The 21,407-nt window shown below is 48.0% G+C and overlaps 1 protein-coding gene across 3 annotated transcripts in view; it reads right to left on the bottom strand.

Annotated features, from left to right (window-relative positions):
• Nucleotides 1-21,407, bottom strand: part of tmem182a (transmembrane protein 182a) — a 151,158-nt gene that overhangs the window by 35,393 nt on the left and 94,358 nt on the right. For all 3 annotated transcript variants that reach the window (XM_072476640.1, XM_072476641.1, XM_072476639.1), the window contains exons 3-4: nt 8,754-8,852; nt 6,563-6,700 (exon numbers count right to left, since the gene is read on the bottom strand). In XM_072476640.1, the coding sequence (XP_072332741.1) occupies nt 6,563-6,700; nt 8,754-8,852 (237 nt within the window). The remainder of the gene's footprint in view (nt 1-6,562; nt 6,701-8,753; nt 8,853-21,407) is intronic.

Below are 21,407 nucleotides of genomic sequence, written 5' to 3'. Positions count from 1 at the left end.
GTCAACCTTCCCCCACCAACAGCAATTGCCACCCACACCCACAACCTCTGGCACGGACGTCCCTGCTCAGGCAACCTTCACTAACTAGCTTCCTGTCAGTGACATCACAGATTAGCATTGGAGCTAAAACTCCAGTGTGAGGGTGCACCCTGAATACCCAGGATTGTGGGTTACTCACAGCTGGGTCAGCTAAATAAAATTTTTCCCTTATGGCCTGAATTTTTTGGATGGTGGGATTTCACTTCCCACCATCTGAAGAGTTACCGGGGAACACATCCCCACCAACTCTGAGTGCCCTGCAACCATTTCATACTCAAATGAGCATTAAGTGGCTGCAGGCAAGACTCCCGCCCTTCACTCAGGAGGATGTCCTACCTTCGGGAGCTGCTGGCCAATCTGGTAAGTTCAAGGGAAGGCCTGTGGGGATGCAATAGGGAAGGCGGTGCGAAGGTGGCAAATAAGATCTCGGGGGAAGGAGGTGCGGAATGTGGGAGGGAGGTCTGGAATCCACCAGAACCAAAGGAGAGGGGGACCCAACTTCAGAAAGAGGCTTTTGATGGAAGTCCTGTACCTCCCAACACCAACTCCTCCTTCCCGCCCGCGATCTAATTCCTTTGTTTTTCAGGCAGCCCTCGTGCATGTTCAATACTCCCGCTACCTATAAATTGAGGTTGGGCAGGAAATGACCATTCAGTGGCCACTAATTGGCCACCTAAAGGCCATAATTGGGGAAAGGGCAAGATCCCTGTCAAGGGCTTGCCCACCCCAGCATAAGACAGTTGCGTGGTCAGGGCAGGTCCCCCCACCCCCGGCCGAAAGACCCACAGGTGGGAGAAGGTGATGTTCTGACCTATATCAATGATGTTTTCTCAGTAATTCTGTTTTCCAAATGTATCCTTGACATGGAACCCCACCTGCATGTAATCCATTTGCAGAAATGTAGGACTCCCTCCTTAACTCTTCATTCTTTTAGTTTAATGTTGTTGAAAACTCGTGCTATTTCCATATATGCACACTGCAAACCTTCATAATGGAAGCATACATTTGGGGAAAAAAACTCTAATAACGAATATGCTTATCTTAACAACGGTTATCATTCATTTCTCATGGTAAAGAAAAAGAAATACATTATAAATGTACTACCATTTAGCCTGGTCTTTATAATTGTAATGACAAATTGGTCAATATTGTCATAATTTCCCCTCTGAGAATAACAACATGTGCAGTCTGCCGATCGTGGAGTAAAGAGTTCCTTTTGTTGAAAGCTACTGGGCGTTTCTGGAAGGAGTAATGTCAGTGGGTGCGATTCTCCAGAAAAATTTCCAAGTGTGGTAGCGAGTGGGAATTGTCATGAGCTTCCCGATGCTCGGCCCTGTGAAATGGGCAATGCTATTCAACGTTAATTGGTCCACTTAACGAGGCCTCACAGGCTTCTTGCCGCAAATAAAACCTCGCCAGCTGATTCGCCAGGACCACGCTCGCCAGCCGCCCACTAACAAAGTCGAGCAGCACTTAAACTGCACTTGCTCAGCCAACCCCAGCCAGCTCGCAATAATGGCACCGAGGAGACCGGCCCCAAGATTCGGGGATGCTGACCTGGGGAGGCTTCTGGGTGTGGTAGAGACCAGGAATGATGTCCTGTTCCCCCGGGGGACCCGGAGGGTGAGCCACAAGGCAACCAGTGCTGCCTTGAATGAGGTGGTGGCAGCCGCCAGTTCCAGCAGTATGACCAGGAAGACTGGCCAGCAGTGCAGAAAGAAAGTCAACGACCTACACCGGGCAGCACGAGTGAATAGACACCAAAGCCCCCACTACCCCTACAGCTCCCAAGGGGGCATACACCCCCCAACTCTCCAAGTGACCCCCTGCCCTCCCTCCCCCCCGCCCACCTTCACACCCACTCGCCCACCACTGAACCGCATGTGTGGCTAACGATGCTCTCTCTGTGTCTGCTCAGGAAAAGATCTCCCACAATCGGTGGGAGAGGCTTCAGACTGGCGGTGGGGTGCCAGACATAAGAATCGTCACCTCCTTCGAGGAGCGGGCCCTGGAGGTGACCGAGGACAGATCGGTCACCCGTGCGGAGGCTGGCGTATGCCGCAGAGGTGAGGAACCACTGGGCTCCACCTGGGGGACCTGTCAAATGTGAGTAGTGATTGCCTTACTGACTGATCTATGCCTTCCACTGACCACATGTCCATTCTCCCTCAGGTCCTCCAGCCGACAGCGTTGGCCCATCACGAGCGACACTCTATCTTGAATTCAAGGAGAACACCTCGGAGGAGAGCTCCGAGGATGCCACTGTAAACGCGGCACAGCTGTGAACCCCACTCTCCACCAGCACAGATACACGCACCTCAGAGGGAAATGCTTGGATGCCTAGTGGACTTGGAGTCTGAGTCCACGACCCCTTGCATCTCAGTGTCGTGGCCCCCAGGGGGTGACACCCCGGGCTCTCATGTTCCGGGGCAATGTGGCTGGAAGATGGTTCTACTGGTGGGACAAGTCTTAACACTGGCCCCCTTTTCCAGAGTGGTCAAGATGCTTCCACACCATCCATTCATGGGTCCCCACTTGGTAGGGAACCTCCCCCGGAATGTCTTGGGTGCTGAAGGATAGCCATAGCTTCTCAGCAGTAGCCTTCAACATGATGGACGACATCCAATGGACTTGCAGCCACTTGGAATGAGCATCTACCACAAGTAAAAACGTTGAATCTTGAAAAAGCCCAGCAAAACCGGCATGCAGGCGCCCCAATACCAGCCTGGCCTTTCCCATAGATGTAGTGGGGCAGCTGGTGGGAGCTTCTGCTGTTCCTGGCAAGTGGTACAATGTTGGGCCAGTCATTCAATTGCGCCATCCAGGTCTGGCGACCACACATAGTTTCTGACCAGTATATTCATTTTCGACACCCCCAGGTGTCTTTGTGCAGATCCTGGAGAATGGCCTGTCTGCCCTGGCTTGGGACCACGATGCTTGCCCCCCACAGGAAGGTGCCGTCTTCCACACTGAGCGTTTGCATCTTGCCATCAAAGGCCCATAGCTCTTCGGGCAGCTACCCTTGCTCGCCCCCGTGCAAGATGATGTGGCATAATTTTGCCAATACTGAGTCCTTTTGCATCCAGTCGTGTATCTGGGCAGCGGTGACCAGCTGGTGTCCATGAAGTTAAGTGTCAAAATGGCTTTGTTAGCTGTCAGTGGGGTTGGCGGGTGTGTCGGCAGTTGGGGCCTGCTCAGCACATCCGCATTCGCAATCTGTATGCCTGGGCAATGCACAAAGGCATATTTATACACTGCTAGCAACAGGGCCCATAGTTGTATCTTGGCAGATGCTATTGGCGGGATCACCTTGTCCTCTTTAAAAAGCTCTAGCAATGGCTTGTGGTCCTTCACAATAGTGAATCAAAGCCCGTGCATGTATTGATAAAATTTCTTCACCTCGAATTTGACAGCCAACCCTTCTTTTTCAATGTGGACATAATTGCGCTCCGCAGCAAAAGGTCCTTGATGCTATCAGCCTTTCCTTTCCATCAGCCATGTGGTGTGACAGCACAGCTCCGATTCTGTAAGGCGAGGCATCGCATGTCACCAAAACGGTCTTGGAGCGGTTGTAATGTGCCAACAATCCCAACAACGTTAGCTGCTGCTTCACCCTGGTGCAGGTTTACCTTGAGGTGCTCTCCACGCTCATTCATGGTGCTTCTTCAGCAATGTGTGTAGTGGGGTGAGGATGGTCACGAGGCCAGGAATAAATTCCCCGTAGTATTTTACGAGACCTGAGAACGATTGTAATCTGTTCTATTTTCTGGAGTGGTGGCTTGCTTTATCTCCCGCACCTTCTCCTTAACCGGGTGTAGGACATCCCGATACTCGAGGTATGTGATTCCCTGGATTCCCTCTATAGGTGGACGCCCGTCTCGTAAATCGGCAGAGGACTTCTTCCAGGTTGCTCAGATGCTCCCCTTCTGTGGCTCTGGTGACTAGGTGATCCAAGTAGGCCACCACACATGGTGGCCCTCTCCAAACGGCAACATTGTGTACACACATCGAGGCCTCTGTGGGTATTAATGGTTACATAATGTCTGGAATCGGCATCCAGCTTCAGATGGAGATAGGCGTGACTCATGTCCTGTTTGGAAAAGGAATGACCCCCAGCTCTTCGCACATAGTTCTTCTACCCGCGGCATTGGATACTTGTCCAGATGAGACGCCTTGTTTATTTGTTAGGATAAATTCTAATCTTCGCACAGGCATACAGTTTTGTCAGGTTTTAGTATCAGGACTTGCAGCTCTGCCCAATCAGCAAACTGTACCAGCCGGATGATACCGACGCATTCCAATCAGCTGAACACGTCCTCGACTTTCGGCAGCAATACATAGGGGACCGGATGGGCCCAGATGTACTTTAGCTGAGCCTCAGGGTCTACATATATCTTGGCCACGGCCCGCTTAATTTTGTCCAGGCGATCTTGGAACACTTTTCAGTAATTCCCCCAGACTTTGTAAAGTTCTCCAGTGCCCATCTGTAAGATCTGTTGTCAGTCCAGCCGGACACGATGTAACCAGTCACGTCCCAGTGGACATGGTCTAGGGCCCCTCACTGTTATTAACGGACTGCTGTCCATAGTAACTGAGATTATCATCATTCCTGCTATGGCTAGGAGCCCCCCTTTTGGTCGCTAGCCTTGGCTTGGTGTTCTGCAAATTCAGCTGTTGAAATCCAGTCCTGATTTTCTCGCAGACCTGCCTTCCCATGACTGAAACTGCGGGCCCCCATGTCCAACTCCATCTCTAATGGGTGGCTGTTCAACTGGACAGTAATCCTAATGGGGGCAGCTCGTGGCGCAGCAATGCAATGCAATTGCATACAATCCTCATCATCAGGCTGTTCTAGGTGGGGGATCCTGGCTCTGGGCTGGCACCTCCCTCAGGAAGGGCAGTGAGTTTGCTGGCTGACCTGTGGTTTCCTATCCCTATGGTTTTGCCGGCCTCAAATGCCTTGGATCATCTTCGATCAATTCCGGGGAGGTGTCCCACCTGGTTGCAGCGGACCATGGCCAATGGGCCGGATCCCGACGGTGTTCGGGCCAGGGTGGGGTTCCGGGAGTACCTGTCCTAGGGTGCACTGTTTGATGAATGGTAGGCATGCTACACTGTTTACCTCCATCCCTGACATTCTCTGGAGTTCCTGGGCTCCCTTCTCTGCGTTCTTCCATGAGTAGAAGATCTTGACAGCCTTTTTTTAGGTCCAGCAATGGCCCAGTCAGTAATTTCAGCTGGGTCGCCAAATTACTTGCTCCACATACAAGGCGGCCCTTTAGCATCTCGGGTAGAGATGGCCCATAGTCGCAATTGTGCCAAAATTCAGTAACGGATTCCCATGGGGTCCTCTCGGCTGAGTCCGGAAGGAGAGTCAAAAATTGATTTATTTCTAAAAGGAAAGTATTTACATGCAACAGTCCAAGTCTCAGCCAGAAATACTCTGCAGCTCGGCTCCTACCTGGCCCGGCTTTTCTAGCGGTGAATTAATGAGCCCGCTGATGGGAGCAGAAGGGCTCATACTCCACATGGCTCCCTGGGAGATTAATCGGGTGGAGGTTATAACTATTATTAAGATGGACTTTTCTTCAGTTTTCCTATCCATTATATATATGTTATATATATGTTATATATATGTGTGTATAGCAATGCAAAGCACCTATTATTCACCTACCATTGACCTGAAACCAAACTGGACCAGCCATATAAATACTATGACTACAAGAGCAGGCCAGAGGCTGGAAATTCTGTAGCGTGTGACTCACCTCTTGACTCCCCAAATCCTGTCCATCATCTACAAGGCTCAAGTTAGGAGTGTGATGGAACACTCTCCGTCTTCCTGAAGGAATGCAGCTCCAATGACTCTCAAGAAACTCAACAACGTCCAGGACAATGCAGCCCATTTGATTGGCACCCCAACCACCACCTTCACCATTCACTCCCTTCACCACTGTCGCACAATGACAACAGTGTGAACTATTTACAAGGTGTTCTGTAGCACTCACCAAGACTCCTTTGACAGCACCTTCCATGCCCATGACATTTACCACCTTGAAGAACAGGGGTAGCAGATGCAGGGGAATTCCACCAGATGCACGTTTCCCTCCAAGCCTCCAACCGTTCCTTCACTATCACTGGGTCAAAATTCTGGAACTCCCTAACAACACTACGGGTGCAAGTACACTAACGCTGCAGTGTACAAGGAGCTCTCTTACTACTACCTATTGAAGAGCAACCAGGGTTAAGCAGTAAATGCTTGCCTAGCTAGTAATGTTCACAATTTTAAAAATGAATATCAATTTGATAATGCCCATTGTCCCATCCAGGTCCTGATCTTGTGATCTGTCTTTATTTTACCAGAATTCATTTATCTCAACTCATTGATAAACCAAGTAGAAAGCCAGTTAATTTTGAGTCAATCCATTGAATCAATATCCACTTCCATTAGCTGATAGTTCATTCTGTTACAAATATGAAGCAGTTAGTTGCTGCAAAGTATTCATCATCTGAATATTGCACTTACCGGCAGACAGAAATAGTCCACCTCCCGCTTTGTAGAGTTTATGATTAGAAAATGGAGCTGCACAGATGATGATGAAGCCTCCTACTGTGACAGCAATAACACCCAACATCATGAATACAGACCAGAAACCACGGTAAACTGAAAATGCAGACAAAGTCATGTTTAGTAACTGATTGTGAAGACCAATATTGTTTGTTTAAGTATAACTATATGAGTCTATATTGTTACAAATATTACGATCTGAGAAACCTATATATGTCGTTCTTCAACAGAAACAATAAGCCACGGGCACCACATCCTAATGGTGGCACTGGAATCCCCATGTAATGAATATTTTTAAGCAAGACATCACTCTCTCGTTTCTGCTATTTATTCATCAGATGTCGCCTGCAATAGGCCAGGATTTATCATCCAGCCCAAATTGCCTTGAGAGGGTTGTGGCGAGCTGCTTTGTTGAGCTGCTGCAATCTGTGTGGTGAAGGAGCTCCCACAAAGCCAACAGATAGGGTGTTTCAGGATTATGACCCAGCATAAGTGAGGGAACAGCGATATATTAACAAAAAACATTAGTGATGTCTCATTAAGCACAGGAACAAAGAATGACTGAAATATCCTTGTGACTATGAATGTTTTTTTAAAATAAATTTAGAGTACCCAATTATTTTTGTTTCCAATTTGGGGGTAATTTAGAGTGGCCAATCCACCTGCCCTGCATTATTTGGGCTGTGGGGTTAAGACCCACACAGGCACAGGTAGAAAGTGCAAACTCCACACGGACAGTGACCCAGGGCCAGGATCGAACCCGGGTCCTCGGCAACGTGAGGCAGCAGTGCTAACCACTGCGCCACCATGCCACCCTGTGACTAAGAATGTTATTCAGGGAGATAGGCTCACAAACATTTAGGATCAAGTAGCAATTCATATAGATGGAGTTATTTAAGCAGCCTGAGAATGTCTTGCAATTGAGACAAACAAATTACATTAAGAAAACAATTATATTTCCTATTTTCTTATAAACAAACAGGTTAAAAAAAAAGTTTTAAAATGTCGTGTTAAAATGGCATAAAATATATTATTTTCTAAAATCATTTGCTGTCACTTCATAGTTGGTTTATGCACCTTCAAAATGATCTTTTTTAACTATTCTCATTGCCGGGTACTATTTGTCCAATATTCAGTGTGGTTTATAAAAAGTGGTGCCAGTGATCGAGGAGTGTACAGAATTGTGAGGTGGTGTAACATCATGCAGCCCTGCAGCGTGAAGATGTGACACCTATAGATTCATGCTGGTGACCCTCCATGTGCTGAATTTCCAATGTGTACACTTGTTCCCAAACAAACACTGGACCATAAGGGAACATTAATCCAGAAAAAGGGGAATGCTCTTCTATTAAACAATTGAAGGACTTCATCAGTTGTGAATATATTGTTAACGTATAACTTAATAATTCAGATGAGATTTTTTTTTTAAACTGAAGGGATTAAAAATGTAAAAAATTGCACCTTATGACTGAAGTACACAAGATTACTTGTGACTCCAATGAGCTTGCAACACAATCTATTTTTATTGTGGTTGATTCAGATATCTTGAGGTATTTTGTAATACAGATCTGTAGCATTTAACCAAGCACAATATTAATACTAGCATTTATGTTCTTTAGTCTTCACATAACGTTTCAAATGTAGGCTTTTGATCTCACGTTTTCTGAGCCTTCGATTTACATAATTAGCAGTTCCTGCAGCAATTTATTCCCAATAATGTATGTAAACAAATGCAAGTAGCCAAAATTAATTGTGTTCACCTAAATACATAAAGGTTTGGTTTAAAATGTTTACTTATGGTCTTACCTGATGAAACTAGACAAGTTATTTTGGTCAAATTAGTTCCCAGCATACAATTGTTTGTTATTTGTAAATAACTTGAATTGTGGAAGACATAAAACATCAAAGGCCTGAGTCTACCAATGGCAGTGTGCTGTTGGCAAAACGATGGCATAAAACCAATAGTCTGGAATGGTGTCTCGGCTGCAACCTCATTATCCATTTCAGAAACTAAGATAACCAAGCCCATTATTATTGAGGTTTATAATTGCCCAATCCCTGAATCACCGTCAATCACTGCCAAGTTGCCAACATCTCCATTTTATCCAAAGAATTTCTATTATTCTAGGTAATGACAATGTTTACTTACTGATTGCAGTCTCATAAGCAGTGGAGTTGTGTGTTTCTGCTGTCAGAGGGAAAGGGAGGAGATAGGCGTGCATACAATATTTCGAAGGAGGTTGATTAGCTGTGTAATAAAGAAAGCAAATATTGTGAGCAGCATGTGTTAATCATAAAACTCTCACAAAAGCTCAGCAACTACATGTTTATGATTTATGGATGTAGACTTATGCTCTCAGATACTAACTAATATATGAACATTTTACACATATATCAAATTTCTCCTGTGTTGCTTTAGTAGAGGCTTAAACCCATTTAAAATATGCTTCATAAGAACAGGTTAACCATTTGTAAATTTATATCCCACAGTATAATTTCAAGGCCTGTTCCTAATAGCTGATAGTCCAAAGGCTCCATTCATTAATGATAATGGATCAAATCTTCCCATCTTGAAGACCTGACCTGTAAATCTATGTAGGAATTGTGCAGGAAGTTTCAACTTTAGATGGAAAATTGGCCTACACCCCGGATCTTCCTTGAGTGTCTCCAACTTGAGCTAGAATCAGAGACTTTGGATAATTCCATAGTACCTACCTGTATTGTTACTCTGGAAATGTTAGACATATATAAACCTAACACCTGAGTAACTACATAACTGACACTCTCATTATCGTCCACCCCTGTATCCCAACTATGCCTACCTCCCAATCATCCCTCCCCCACCTAAACATCTCCCCTGACAACATCCCAGACATAACTCAACTTTGTCTACCCACCAAAATGCCTCCGACGACTCAACTACCGTGTGACCTGACTATTTCTCTTCAACTGACTTCACCTATTGTTATGGGCCAAGGCTTAGAAACTCCAAAGTGTATTATGAAGTTCACCTGACATATAACCTTTTATGTTCAATTTGGCTAGGATGAGCACAAAATCCTTCACTTCAGGTGTGATTCTGCAGACTTCCTAGGCGCTTTAATCAAAACAAGGTTTATTCTAAGAACATAGTTAACATATAATATATATTTATATATAAAAACACATCAAGAACTTTTTATCAATTATGAACATAAAGAAACACAACAGCTACAGTAATCAATGTATATAAAACTTAATGAATCCCCCTTGAGCTGTTCCAATTCAATAATAAAATCCAATAAACCAAAACCCCCTTACATGGGTGTGGCCCTGCACACTGTATCCTCACTTGAATGGGACTGGTCCTTTCCCTGAAATTCTGATCCAGTTCCAACCAGCAAATTCAAACTCCTTCCAGAAAGCAACTCTATCTTTAAAGTTACCAAGGCATTTTGCCACACCCAATAGGCTTTTTCACTGGAACTGCTTTTAAAATGAAAACAGAGAAAAGCAGGGAAACATTTCTTTTGCCTTCTGCAGTCCAAAGCAACAAAACCAAAACTGAAACCCAAAAACCTGACAGCCACAGCCCAGCTCCACCCACAAATGACATCACCGAAGCCATGCTGCAGGTCACATGGTAAGAGACCAAACCTTTCTTAAAGGGACACTCACATAATACTACTGACAACTCATCTACCCTTCAGACCACCAACTACCCCTCGAACACCTATCTAACCTCCGATCTGACACAGCCACCCCTCCAAACAACACAATTGTATCCCAACCCAATCCGACTACACCCCAACCCAACTACCCTCTTGATAACTTAATTACTCTTCTAACCAGACCTGACCATACCCCCACGATCTGACTACCACCGACCAAACTCGACTCCCCCTTGTAGCCGAATACCCTCCCATTCAGACCCACCTACCACCTCACATACCTACACGCTCTACCCACCTCACCCACCTCCTAATACTAAAGTAAAGTAAAGTCACCAGAGTTCCAGGTGACCATAGGCTGCTTTCCCCTTTGAGGGGAAGAGCTGACTGGTGGTGATTTAATCTGAGGATCACCACACCTCAGGCAAGGGGTAAGGTTGAGAAGGCGAGCCTTCATGAATAATCTCCTAATTCTACCCACCTACTGACTTACCCACCCGACCCAATTAGCCACATACCCATCCTATGCGGCAAATCACTTACCCACCTACACATTCTACCTACCTATACAGATCCCTACTAATGTAAACACCTATCCAGCTTCCAGCTTACCTACCTCCCTCTTTACCCAACTACTCACCTTGTCCACCCTCCCCACATACCCATTTACTCACTCATCCATTCATTCTATTCCTGAAAATTCAATGACCGGACCGTCTTACCTAACATACACCAGCTAATGTCATAAAAGGGGATTTGCCCTGTCTTCCCCTCACTGTACTCCATTGCAGCATAGTTCCCCAAGGAACGCTGAACTGCACATTTCTGTGAAAACTGGGATGGGAAGGTGCCAGAATAAATGCACCCATCGATTCGGGGCATTAACGAGTACAGCAGCGTAAAGTGCCGCCTATATTATCTTCCACGTGAGTTCACTTCAGCAGTCTACATCCCACCCCATGCAGTAGTGAGGAAGGCGCTGGACGAACTATACACAGTAATAAACAACTACGAAACAGAACACCCGGAGGCCTTGTTCATCGTGGCCGGAGACTTCAACAAGGCCAACCTCAAGAGTGTACTGCCAAAATTCCACCAGCACATCTCCTGTCCCACCAGGGGCGACAACACTCTTGACCACTGCTACTCAAAAATCAAAGGCGCCTACCGTTCCATCCCCCGACCGCACTTTGGGAAATCAGACCATAAGACAGTGCTCCTTCTCCCGGCATACAAGCAGAAACTCAAGCGGGAGAATCCAGCTAAGGAGGTTGTGCAATGCTGGTCCGAGGAGACAGAAGAGCTCTTACATGACTGGTTAGAGACAGTGGACTGGTCCATATTTAAGAACTCAGCGACCAACTTAAATGAGTATGCCACCACCATGGCTCAATCGCGAGATTGACTCCCTACTGAAGGACAGATCTGAGGCGTTCAAGGCAGACGACCCTGACCTATACAAGAAATCCAGGTACGACCTCCGCAAAGCCATCCGGAATGCCAAGAGAGAATATCAAACCAAGCTAGAGTCACAGACAGACTCTCGGCGGTTGTGGCAAGGACTAAACAACAAAACGGGCTACAAAGCGAAGCCGAACAGTATCTCTGGCAGCAGCGCACCCCTCCCCGATGAACTCAATGCATTCTATGCTCGGTTCGAGCAGGTAACCAACAATCCGCTGGCGAGTGCCTCAGCAGCCCATAATTCATCCAGACCCACCATCATAGCTTCTGAAGTCAGATTGGCCTTCCTGAAAGTGAACCCTCGGAAGGCGACGGGCCCAGATGGGATCCCTGGTCGTGCACTCAGAGCCTGCGTGGACCAGCTGGCAGAGGTATTCAGGAACATCTTTAACCTGTCCCTACTCCACTCCGAGGTCCCCACCTGCTTCAAGAAGACCACCATCATACCGGTACCAAAGAAGAACCAGGCAACATGCTTCAATGACTACCGACCAGTGGCCCTGACTTCAGTCGTAATGAAGTGCTTTGAGAGGTTGATCATGAAGCGCATCACCTCCATACTCCCAGAACGCCTTGATCCACTGCAATTCGCATACCGCTGCAACCGGTCCACATCAGACGCCATTTCCCTGGCCCTACACTCATCCCGAGAGCATCTCGAAAACAAGGACTCCTACATTCGACTCCTATTTATTGACTACAGCTCCGCCTGCAACACCATAATCCCAGCCAAGCTCATATCAAAGCTCCAAAACCTAGGACTGGGCACCCCACTGCAACTGGATCCTCGATTTTCTGACCAACAGACCACAATCAGTAAGAATGAACAACAACACCTCCTCCACAATAGTCCTCAACACCAGTGCCCTGCAAGGCTGCGTATTTAGCCCCCTACTCTACTCCCTGTACACACACGACTGCGTGGCAAAACTTGGTTCCAACTCCATCTACAAGTTTGCTGACGATACGACCATAGTGGGCCGGATCTCGAATAACGATGAGTCCGAATACAGGAGGGAGATAGAGAACCTAGTGGAGTGGTGTAGCGACAACAATCTCTCCCTCAATGCCAGCAAAACTAAAGAGATGGTAATTGACTTCAGGAAGCAAAGTACTGTCCACAGCCCTGTCAGCATCAACGGGGCCGAGGTGGAGATGGATAGCAGTTTCAAATTCCTAGGGGTGCACATCTCCAAAAATCTGTCCTGGTCCACCCACGTCGACGCTACCACCAAGAAAGCACAACAGCGCCTATACTTCCTCAGGAAACTAAGGAAATTTGGCATGTCCACATTGACTCTTACCAACTTTTACAGATGCACCATAGAAAGCATCCTATCGGGCTGCATCACAGCCTGGTATGGCAACTGCTCGGCCCAGGACAGCAAGAAACTTCAGAGAGTCGTGAACACCGCCCAGTCCATCACACAAACCTGCCTCCCATCCATTGACCCCATCTACACCTCCCGCTGCCTGGGGAAAGCGGGCAGTATAATCAAAGATCCCTCCCACCCGGCTTACTCACTCTTCCAACTTCTTCCATCGGGCAGGAGATACAGAAGTCTGAGAACACGCACGAACAGACTCAAAAACAGCTTCTTCCCCACTGTCACCAGACTCCGAAATGACCCTCTTATGGACTGACTTCATTAACACTACACCCTGTATGCTTCATCCGATGCCAGTGCTTATGTAGTTACATTGTGTATGTTGTGTTGCCCTATTATGTATTTTCTTTTATTCCCTTTTCTTCTCATGTACTTAATGATCTGTTGAGCTGCTCGCAGAAAAATACTTTTCACTGTACCTCGGTACACGTGACAATAAACAAATCCAATCCAACCATCATTGCCGCTGCTTGTAAGATCCGGGCAATGTTAATGACGCTTATCATACATGTAACGTAGTCAGAGACTGTTGCACTTCATTATGGAAAAACACAAAATGATCGTACCTTGAGTCACCTGGTTAAGAAATCCTCCCAAGTGTAGAAATAAAAGATCCCCACTATAACATATTAATGCCGTTTATTAAGCTGCATGTCATCAAGAATTTCTTTCCCCTGACACAGTCTGAGAGTATTTTAAATTATAATTATGAATTTCAATTATGCACCAAGGCTCATTTCATTGCATCATCTTCCCTTGTAAATGCTACTTCATTCATAACTGGGACTACGTTTTCCTATACAAACTCTCTGTGGTAGTCACCACTGTTGTATTATATTGTATATACTGCACGCATACGAGAGTATTACGGTAAGGCCCCTGTACTACAGGTATGGGGGTAGATCCCTACCTGCTGGCTCCGCCCAGTAGGCGGAGTATAAATGTGTGTGCTCTCCGAACTACAGCCATTTCGGCAGCAGCTGTAGGAGGCCACACATCTCTGTGTAATAAAGCCTCGATTACTCTCTACTCTCATCTCGTCGTAATTGATAGTGCATCAATTTATTAAACAGAGATTTTACAAAGATGGATCCCCTCATCAAGCTGGATCGCCTGCAGCTGCACCCTCAAGCAGACAACGCCAAAAAGGACTTTGCACATTGGCTAGCTTGCTTTGAAGCATACATCGGATCTGCAACAGACCCAATCCCAGAAGCACAGAAGCCTCAGATTCTGTACACGCGGCTGAGCTCCGATGTCTTTCCCCTCATCCAGGACGCGCCTACCTACGCAGAGGCCATGGCGCTACTGAAGGAGAACTACGCTCAGCAGACCAACAAGATCTATGCCAGGCACCTCCTGTCCACGCAGCACCAACTTCCCGGTGAGTCTGTGGAAGATTTCTGGCATGCCCTGCTCACTCTGGTGAGAGACTGTGATTGTCAGGCCATTTTGGCCGCTGAACATTCTAACCTGCTAATGAGAGATGCGTTAGAGTCGGCCTACATCCGCCAGCGCCTCTTAGAAGGGGCTACGCTTGACCTCGCGGCGACCAAGAAACTAGCACTCTCGCTCACAGTCGCCTCACGCAACGTACAGGCGTATGCCCCCGACCGCACGCGCACCCCTCCTGGGCATCGTGGACCCTGCCAGCGGCCACCCCATCGTGGACCCCATCAGCGACCGCCCCCAGCCAACCCCACGCCTGCATCGCACGGCAACCAACCAACCCTGGGGGACCCAAGTGCTACTTCTGCGGACAGACAAAACACCCCCGGCAGCGCAGCCCGGCGCGGAGCGCGCTCTGCAAGCCTGCGGCAAGAAAGGACATTTTGCTGCAGTGTGCCAGGCCCGTTCAATCGCCGCTATTGTCCCTGCACCCCCACGTGTGGCTAGTGGGCACCGCCATCTTGCTCCCCTCACAACATGTGCGGCCCGTGGGCGCCACCATCTTGCTTGCCTCACAACCAGTGGGCAGAGCCATCTTGCCTGGCCCAGGACACGTGCGGCCCGAGGGCGCTGCCATCTTGCCTGCCTCAGGACACCTGCCCGTTGGGCACCTCATCGGGCTGCTCATCGCCTGCAACCGCCGCCGACCAGCCGCGTCTCGCCTCCATCACGATCGACCAGTCCCGACCGCACAACCTCGCGACCGCGTCGACAAAGGTGAAGGTCGACGGGCATGAGATATTCTGCCTTCTGGACTCCGGGATCACTGAGAGCTTCATCCACCCCGATATGGTAAGGCGCTGCTCCCTCGCGGTACACCCCATTAACCAAAGAATCTCCCTGGCCTCTGGATCCCACTCCGTGGCGATCTGGGGGTACTACATCGCCACCCTAACCATCCAGGGCGTAGAGTTCAGCGGCTTCCGGCTCTACGTCCTCCCCAACCTCTGCACTGCCTTGCTACTCAGCCTGGACTTCCAGTGCAACCTCCAGAACCTAACCCTGAAATTTGGCGGGCCCCTACCACCCCTTACTGTATGTGGCCACACGACACTTAAGGTCGACCCGCCTTCTCTCTTTGTAAACCTCACCCCAGATTGCAAACCTGTCGCCACCAGGAGCAGACGGTACAGCGCCCAGGACAGGACCTTCATCAGGTCTGAGGTCCAGCGGCTGCTGCGGGAAGGTATCATCGAGGCCAGCAACAGCCCCTGGAGAGCCCAAGTGGTAGTGGTGAAAACGGGGGAGAAAAACAGGATGGTCGTTGACTACAATCAGACCATCAATCGGTACATGCAGCTTGACGCTAACCCCCTCCCACGCATATCTGATATTGTCAATCAGATTGCACAGTACCGGATCTTCTCGACAGTGGACCTGAAATCTGCCTACCACCAGCTCCCCATTCGCAAGACAGACCGGCCGTACACCGCGTTTGAAGCGGACGGCCACCTTTACCATTTCCCTAGGGTCCCCTTCGACGTTACTAACGGGGTCTCGGTCTTCCAACGGGAGATGGACCGACTGGTTGACCGGTAGGCAATGCGGGCCACTTTCCCGTACCAGGATAATGTCACCATCTGCGGCCACGACCAGCAGGACCACAATGCTAACCTTTCCAACTTTCTCCACACCGCCAAATTCCTCAACCTAACCTACAACAAGGTGTGTGTCCAGCACAAACCAATTAGCCATCCTCGGCTATGTGGTTCAGAACGGAGTTCTAGGGCCCGACCCCGATTGCATGCGCCCCCTCATGGATCTCCCCCTTCCCCACTGCCCCAAGGCCCTCAAACGATGCCTGGGGTTCTTTTCGGCACTCCTCCGTCAAAAAGGAGGCCCAAGCTATCATTGAAGCTGTGCGGTGATTCACTCTCCTCACAGACCAACGGTCGGTTGCCTTCATGTTTAACAACACACAGCGGGGTAAGATCAAAAATGATAAGATCTTGAGGTGGAGGATCGAGCTCTCCACCTTTAATTACGAGATTTTGTATCGCCCCGGTAAGCTCAACGAGCCCCCCGATGCCCTGTCCCAGGGTACATGTGCCAGCGCACAAGTGGGCCGACTCCGGACCCTGCACGACGATCTCTGTCACCCAGGGGTCACCCGCTTTTATCACTTCATTAAGGCCCGCAATCTGCCCTACTCCATCGAGGAAGTCAGGGCTATCACCAGAGACTGCCAGGTCTGCGCGGAGTGTAAACCGCACTTCTACCGGCCAGACAATGTGCGCCTGCTTAAGGCCTCCCGTCCCTTTGAACGCATCAGCGTGGACTTCAACGGGCCCCTCCCCTCCACTGACCGCAACACGTATTTTCTCAATGTGGTCGACGAATATTCCAGATTCCCCTTCGCCATCCCATGCCCCGATATGATGTCTGCCACCATCATCAAAGCCCTCAACACCATCTTCGCTCTGTTCGGTTTCCCCGCCTACGTCCACAGCGACCGGGGATCCTCATTTATGAGCGAGGAGCTGCGCCAGTACCTGCTCAACAGGGGCATGGCCTCGAGCAGGCCGACCAGCTACAACACCCGGGGAAACGGGAAGGTGGAGCGGGAAAATGGGACAGTCTGGAAGGCCGTCCAGCTGGCCCTACGGTCCAGAAATCTCCCGGCCTCCCGCTGGCAGGAGGTCCTCCCCGCGCACTTCACTCCATTCGGTCACTCCTGTGCACGGCGACTAACGAAACCCCCCATGAACGCCTCTTTGTCTTCGCCAGGAAGTCCACCTCCAGGGTTTCGCTCCCAACATGGCTGGCAGCTCCAGGACCCGTTCTCCTCCGCAAGCACGTGCGGCTCCACAAGGCGGACCCGTTGGTTGAGAGGGTACAAACCCACGCAAACCCGCAGTACGCCTATGTAGAGTACCCCGACGGCCGGCAAGACACAGTCTCCCTCAGGGACCTGGCACCAGCTGGTTCCCCCACCTCCCCCTTCCCCGGCGCCACCCTCCCTTCCCCCAGCGCACCCCACCACAGCCCCCGCTCCAGGACAATCCGTCCTCCCCTTGGTCCCACCCGGGGATGAAGAGGATGTTGACACGCTCCCGGAGTGACTGACAACCGAGCCGACGCCTGACTCGCCACCAGCACTGCGGCACTCTCAACGACGGATCAAGGCGCCCGACCGTCTAAATTTGTAACCTTCTCTGAAATTTTAATGACAACCTGTACGTAAATAGTTTTCCACCACCCCTGCTGGACTCATTTTTAACAGGGGGTGAATGTGGTAGTCACCACTGTTGTATTATATTGTAAACATGGCACTGCATACAAGGTATTCGGGTAAGGCCCCTGTACTACAGGTACAGGAGTAGATCCCTGCCTGCTGGCTCTGCCCAGTAGGCGCAGTATAAATGTGTGTGCTCTCCGAGCTGCAGCCATTTCGACAGCAGCTGTAGGAGGCCACACATCTCTGTGTAATAAAGCCTCGATTACTCTCACCGTAATTGATAGTGCATCACTCTCCTTTGTACTGTAGCTGTATGATTGGTGTACATGCAACCGCACCCATTATGGGCAATGCAGTGTCACATCCTGGCATTTCATATTTTTCAGCAGTTTTGCTCTGCTTGCAGAAGATAGCACTTATTTTTTCATAGAATTTACAGTGCAGAAGGAGGCCATTCGGCCCATCGAGTCTGCACCGGCTCTTGGAAAGAGCACCCTACCCAAGGTCCACACCGCCACCCTATCTGCATAACCCAGTAACCCCACCCAACACTAAGGGCAATTTTGGACACTAAGGGCAATTTATCATGGCCAATCCACCTAACTTGCACATTTTTGGACTGTGGGAGGAACCGGAGCACCCGGAGGAAACCCACGCACACACGGGGAGGATGTGTAGACTCCGCTAAGACAGTTACCCAAGCCGGAATCGAACCTGGGACCCTGGAGCTGTGAAGCAATTGTGCTATCCACAATGCTACCGTGCTGCCCCCAATATTAGGGATTAAAACACATCCTAGAGCAGTGCCATTTAATGTCTTCTGTCCTATGCTGGGGGGGAGCTCTGGTAAATACTGGGAAAAGAAGCAACAAATAATAAGAAGAAAGAATTATCATCGGTTATAGTTACATTAGTCTTCTCCTGCTTCGATTCTCAGCTTATTCACTCTCACTGATACTAAACACATACTGAAGCCCAGAACATGTCACTCACCTTTCTGAAAGCCAAAACCAAAGGGTTCAGAAAAGGACAACATTCTCTTTCTCCTGCTTTGTGCCATAATAGGAACAATATGCATCTAATGATAGTGAGCAAAGCAGCACCTCAGCATGTAATATACCTCAACTAATCATATAAATTCAGGTATCTTTATTCTATGAGATTTCCATACTTAGTTGGAGGAAAGTGCTCCAGTTGATATGCACAGCATGAATGAACAGAAGAAAGTGATGGTGACGTAGAAGACACAGGGAAAGCATTACTTTGAGAGAATAATTTAAAACATGTTTTTGGGAGTGGAGTTTGGAAACTCCCATATGACTCTCTGGGGGATTGTGAGGAGAAAACCACAGACACAAACTTGGGTTCAGATTGGTGTTTATTTGACTACAGTCATCTTTGTGTGCTGACAAGGGAATTATTGTGTTAAGGAGACCATTGTACTTTAAGATGTACTTTGCAATCCACATTGACTCTAAAACCTGTGTGTAATTTTTAAGTTAAGGAAGGAGTAAAGAAATATTGTGTCATAATTCAATTTTTTCATGTTTGATAAATGTTTTTTCCTTGTTGATAAAACAAATTAACGGTCCTGTGACTCTGTTCCTCCACATTTTATATTTAAGAAAGTAAAACTTACTTTGGAGCAGTGTTCCATTCTGGGATCTTCCCATCCAGTTATAACATCAGCTAGGATCGTAAAAATAGAATGAATAAAATCAGATACGCCTCCCATACCAACTGTAGAGTTGGTATTTTTGTGGAGATGTGAACAGACTGATTTTAATATCTTTGTTGAATTCAAATCAGCCGTGATGTCACTGAATAGTGGAACATGCTCAAGGGGCTGAATGGTCTATTCTTGTTCTTATGTTTCTGTGTTAATATTATAGTGTTACTGAGTTTTCTGTTGAGCCTATTGTATGCTACCACATTCTGCAACCTCATGGCCTGTAACAACCCCAAATGCCCCCCCCCCCCCACCCACCCACCCCCACCCCCACCCCCAATTCCCACCCATCCTCAGTCCCAATTGCCATCAAGCCAAGAAACCAATCCTGTTTCAGTGGGGAGTATGGTAGGGTATGTCAGGAATGCCTTTTGCATAGGGCAGCATGTGGCGCAGTGGATAGCACTGGGACTGCAGCACTGAGGACCTGGGTTCGAATCCCAGCCCTGGATCACTGTCCGTGTGGAGTTTGCACATTCTCCTCATGTCTGCATGGGTTTCACCCCCACAACCCAAAGATATGCAGGTTTGGTGAATTGGCCAATGACAAATTGCCCCTTAATTGGAAAAAATATATAATTGGGTACACTAAATTTATTTTTAGAAAAGGAATGCCTTTGCATAAGTGGATAGCACTGTGGCTTCACAGCGCCAGGGTCCCAGTTCGATTCCCCGCTGGGTCACTGTCTGTGTGGAGTCTGCACGTTCTCCCCGTGTCTGTGTGGGTTTCCTCCGGTTGCTCTGGTTTCCTCCCACAGTCCAAAGACGTGCAGGTTAGGTGGATTGACCATGATAAATTGCCCTCAGTGACCAAAAAGGTTAGGAGGGATTAGTTACAGGGATAGGTTGGTAGTGAGCACTTAAGTGGGTTGGTGCTGACTCGATGGGCCGAATGGCCTCCTTCTGCACTGTATGTTCTATGTTCTTAAACCCAGTGAAGCCACTACACAAAGCTCCATGCATGCTGAGCACCATTCAGGCTATAGCCAGGGCTAATTGATTCTATAAACAATGAATCTGATCAAAGCTCTGAAGATCGATGAAATCCAGTTCAGAACAGAAAAATAATCAAAAGAGAAGGTTGCATAAACATTCCCATCCTCAACAGGGACAAGACTGAAGTTTGTACGTGTCCACTGAGTGGATGATCTTACTTAACATTTCCATGAGGTCCCTGCTTAAACAGTTACCAGTGTTTAGCTAATTTAGTTAATTATGTGAGGCATTAAAAAGCAGTTTAGTGCAAAAACCGCAGACCCTGACGATCTCCCAACTGAAATGTTGAAGACCTGTTCTCCAGAACTAGCTGCTCCATTGGCCAAATTATACCATTAAACTATGATACTGTCATCTACCCACCAATCTGAATTGTCCAGATAAGTCCAGGTGTACACAGAGAACATAGCATAAATCTGAATCAACCAATTGCTATCCTTTTAATCCTCATCCCAACTATCAGCAAAGTGATGAAAGGAATCACCAACACTGGTATAAGGTGAGCCCGACTTCCCAATATCCGGCTCACCAATGCTTAATTCAGGTTCTTCCTGAACAACTTGACTTTACATATCACAAATATATAATTTAATCATAATTCTAATAATATCAATAACATATCAAGGACATAAGCTGAAGACTAGAGGAAAGGTCCAAGTAGTTGTTCTGAACATCAAGGCAATATTCAACTGGATATGAAAAGAATCTGAGTAAAACTGAAATCAAAAGGCACCAAAGGGGAAACCCTCCCGTGGCTGAAGTCATGTCATGTAAAGGAAAATCGTTCTGGTAGATGGAAGCCATTCATCAAGCTTCAGGAAAACACTGCTGCTGCAGAAGCTTCTCTGAGAAATGCTCTCAGCCAAACCATCCTCAGCTAATTCACCACTGACGTTCACTCCATAATAAGTTGTAGAGTGGACTGTTAGCTAATGATTCTCCAATATTC

Source organism: Scyliorhinus torazame, chromosome 15 (assembly GCF_047496885.1).
Source record: "Scyliorhinus torazame isolate Kashiwa2021f chromosome 15, sScyTor2.1, whole genome shotgun sequence".
In the NCBI taxonomy this organism is placed as follows: Eukaryota; Metazoa; Chordata; class Chondrichthyes; order Carcharhiniformes; family Scyliorhinidae; genus Scyliorhinus; species Scyliorhinus torazame.
This window is presented reverse-complemented; position numbering and strand designations above follow the sequence as displayed.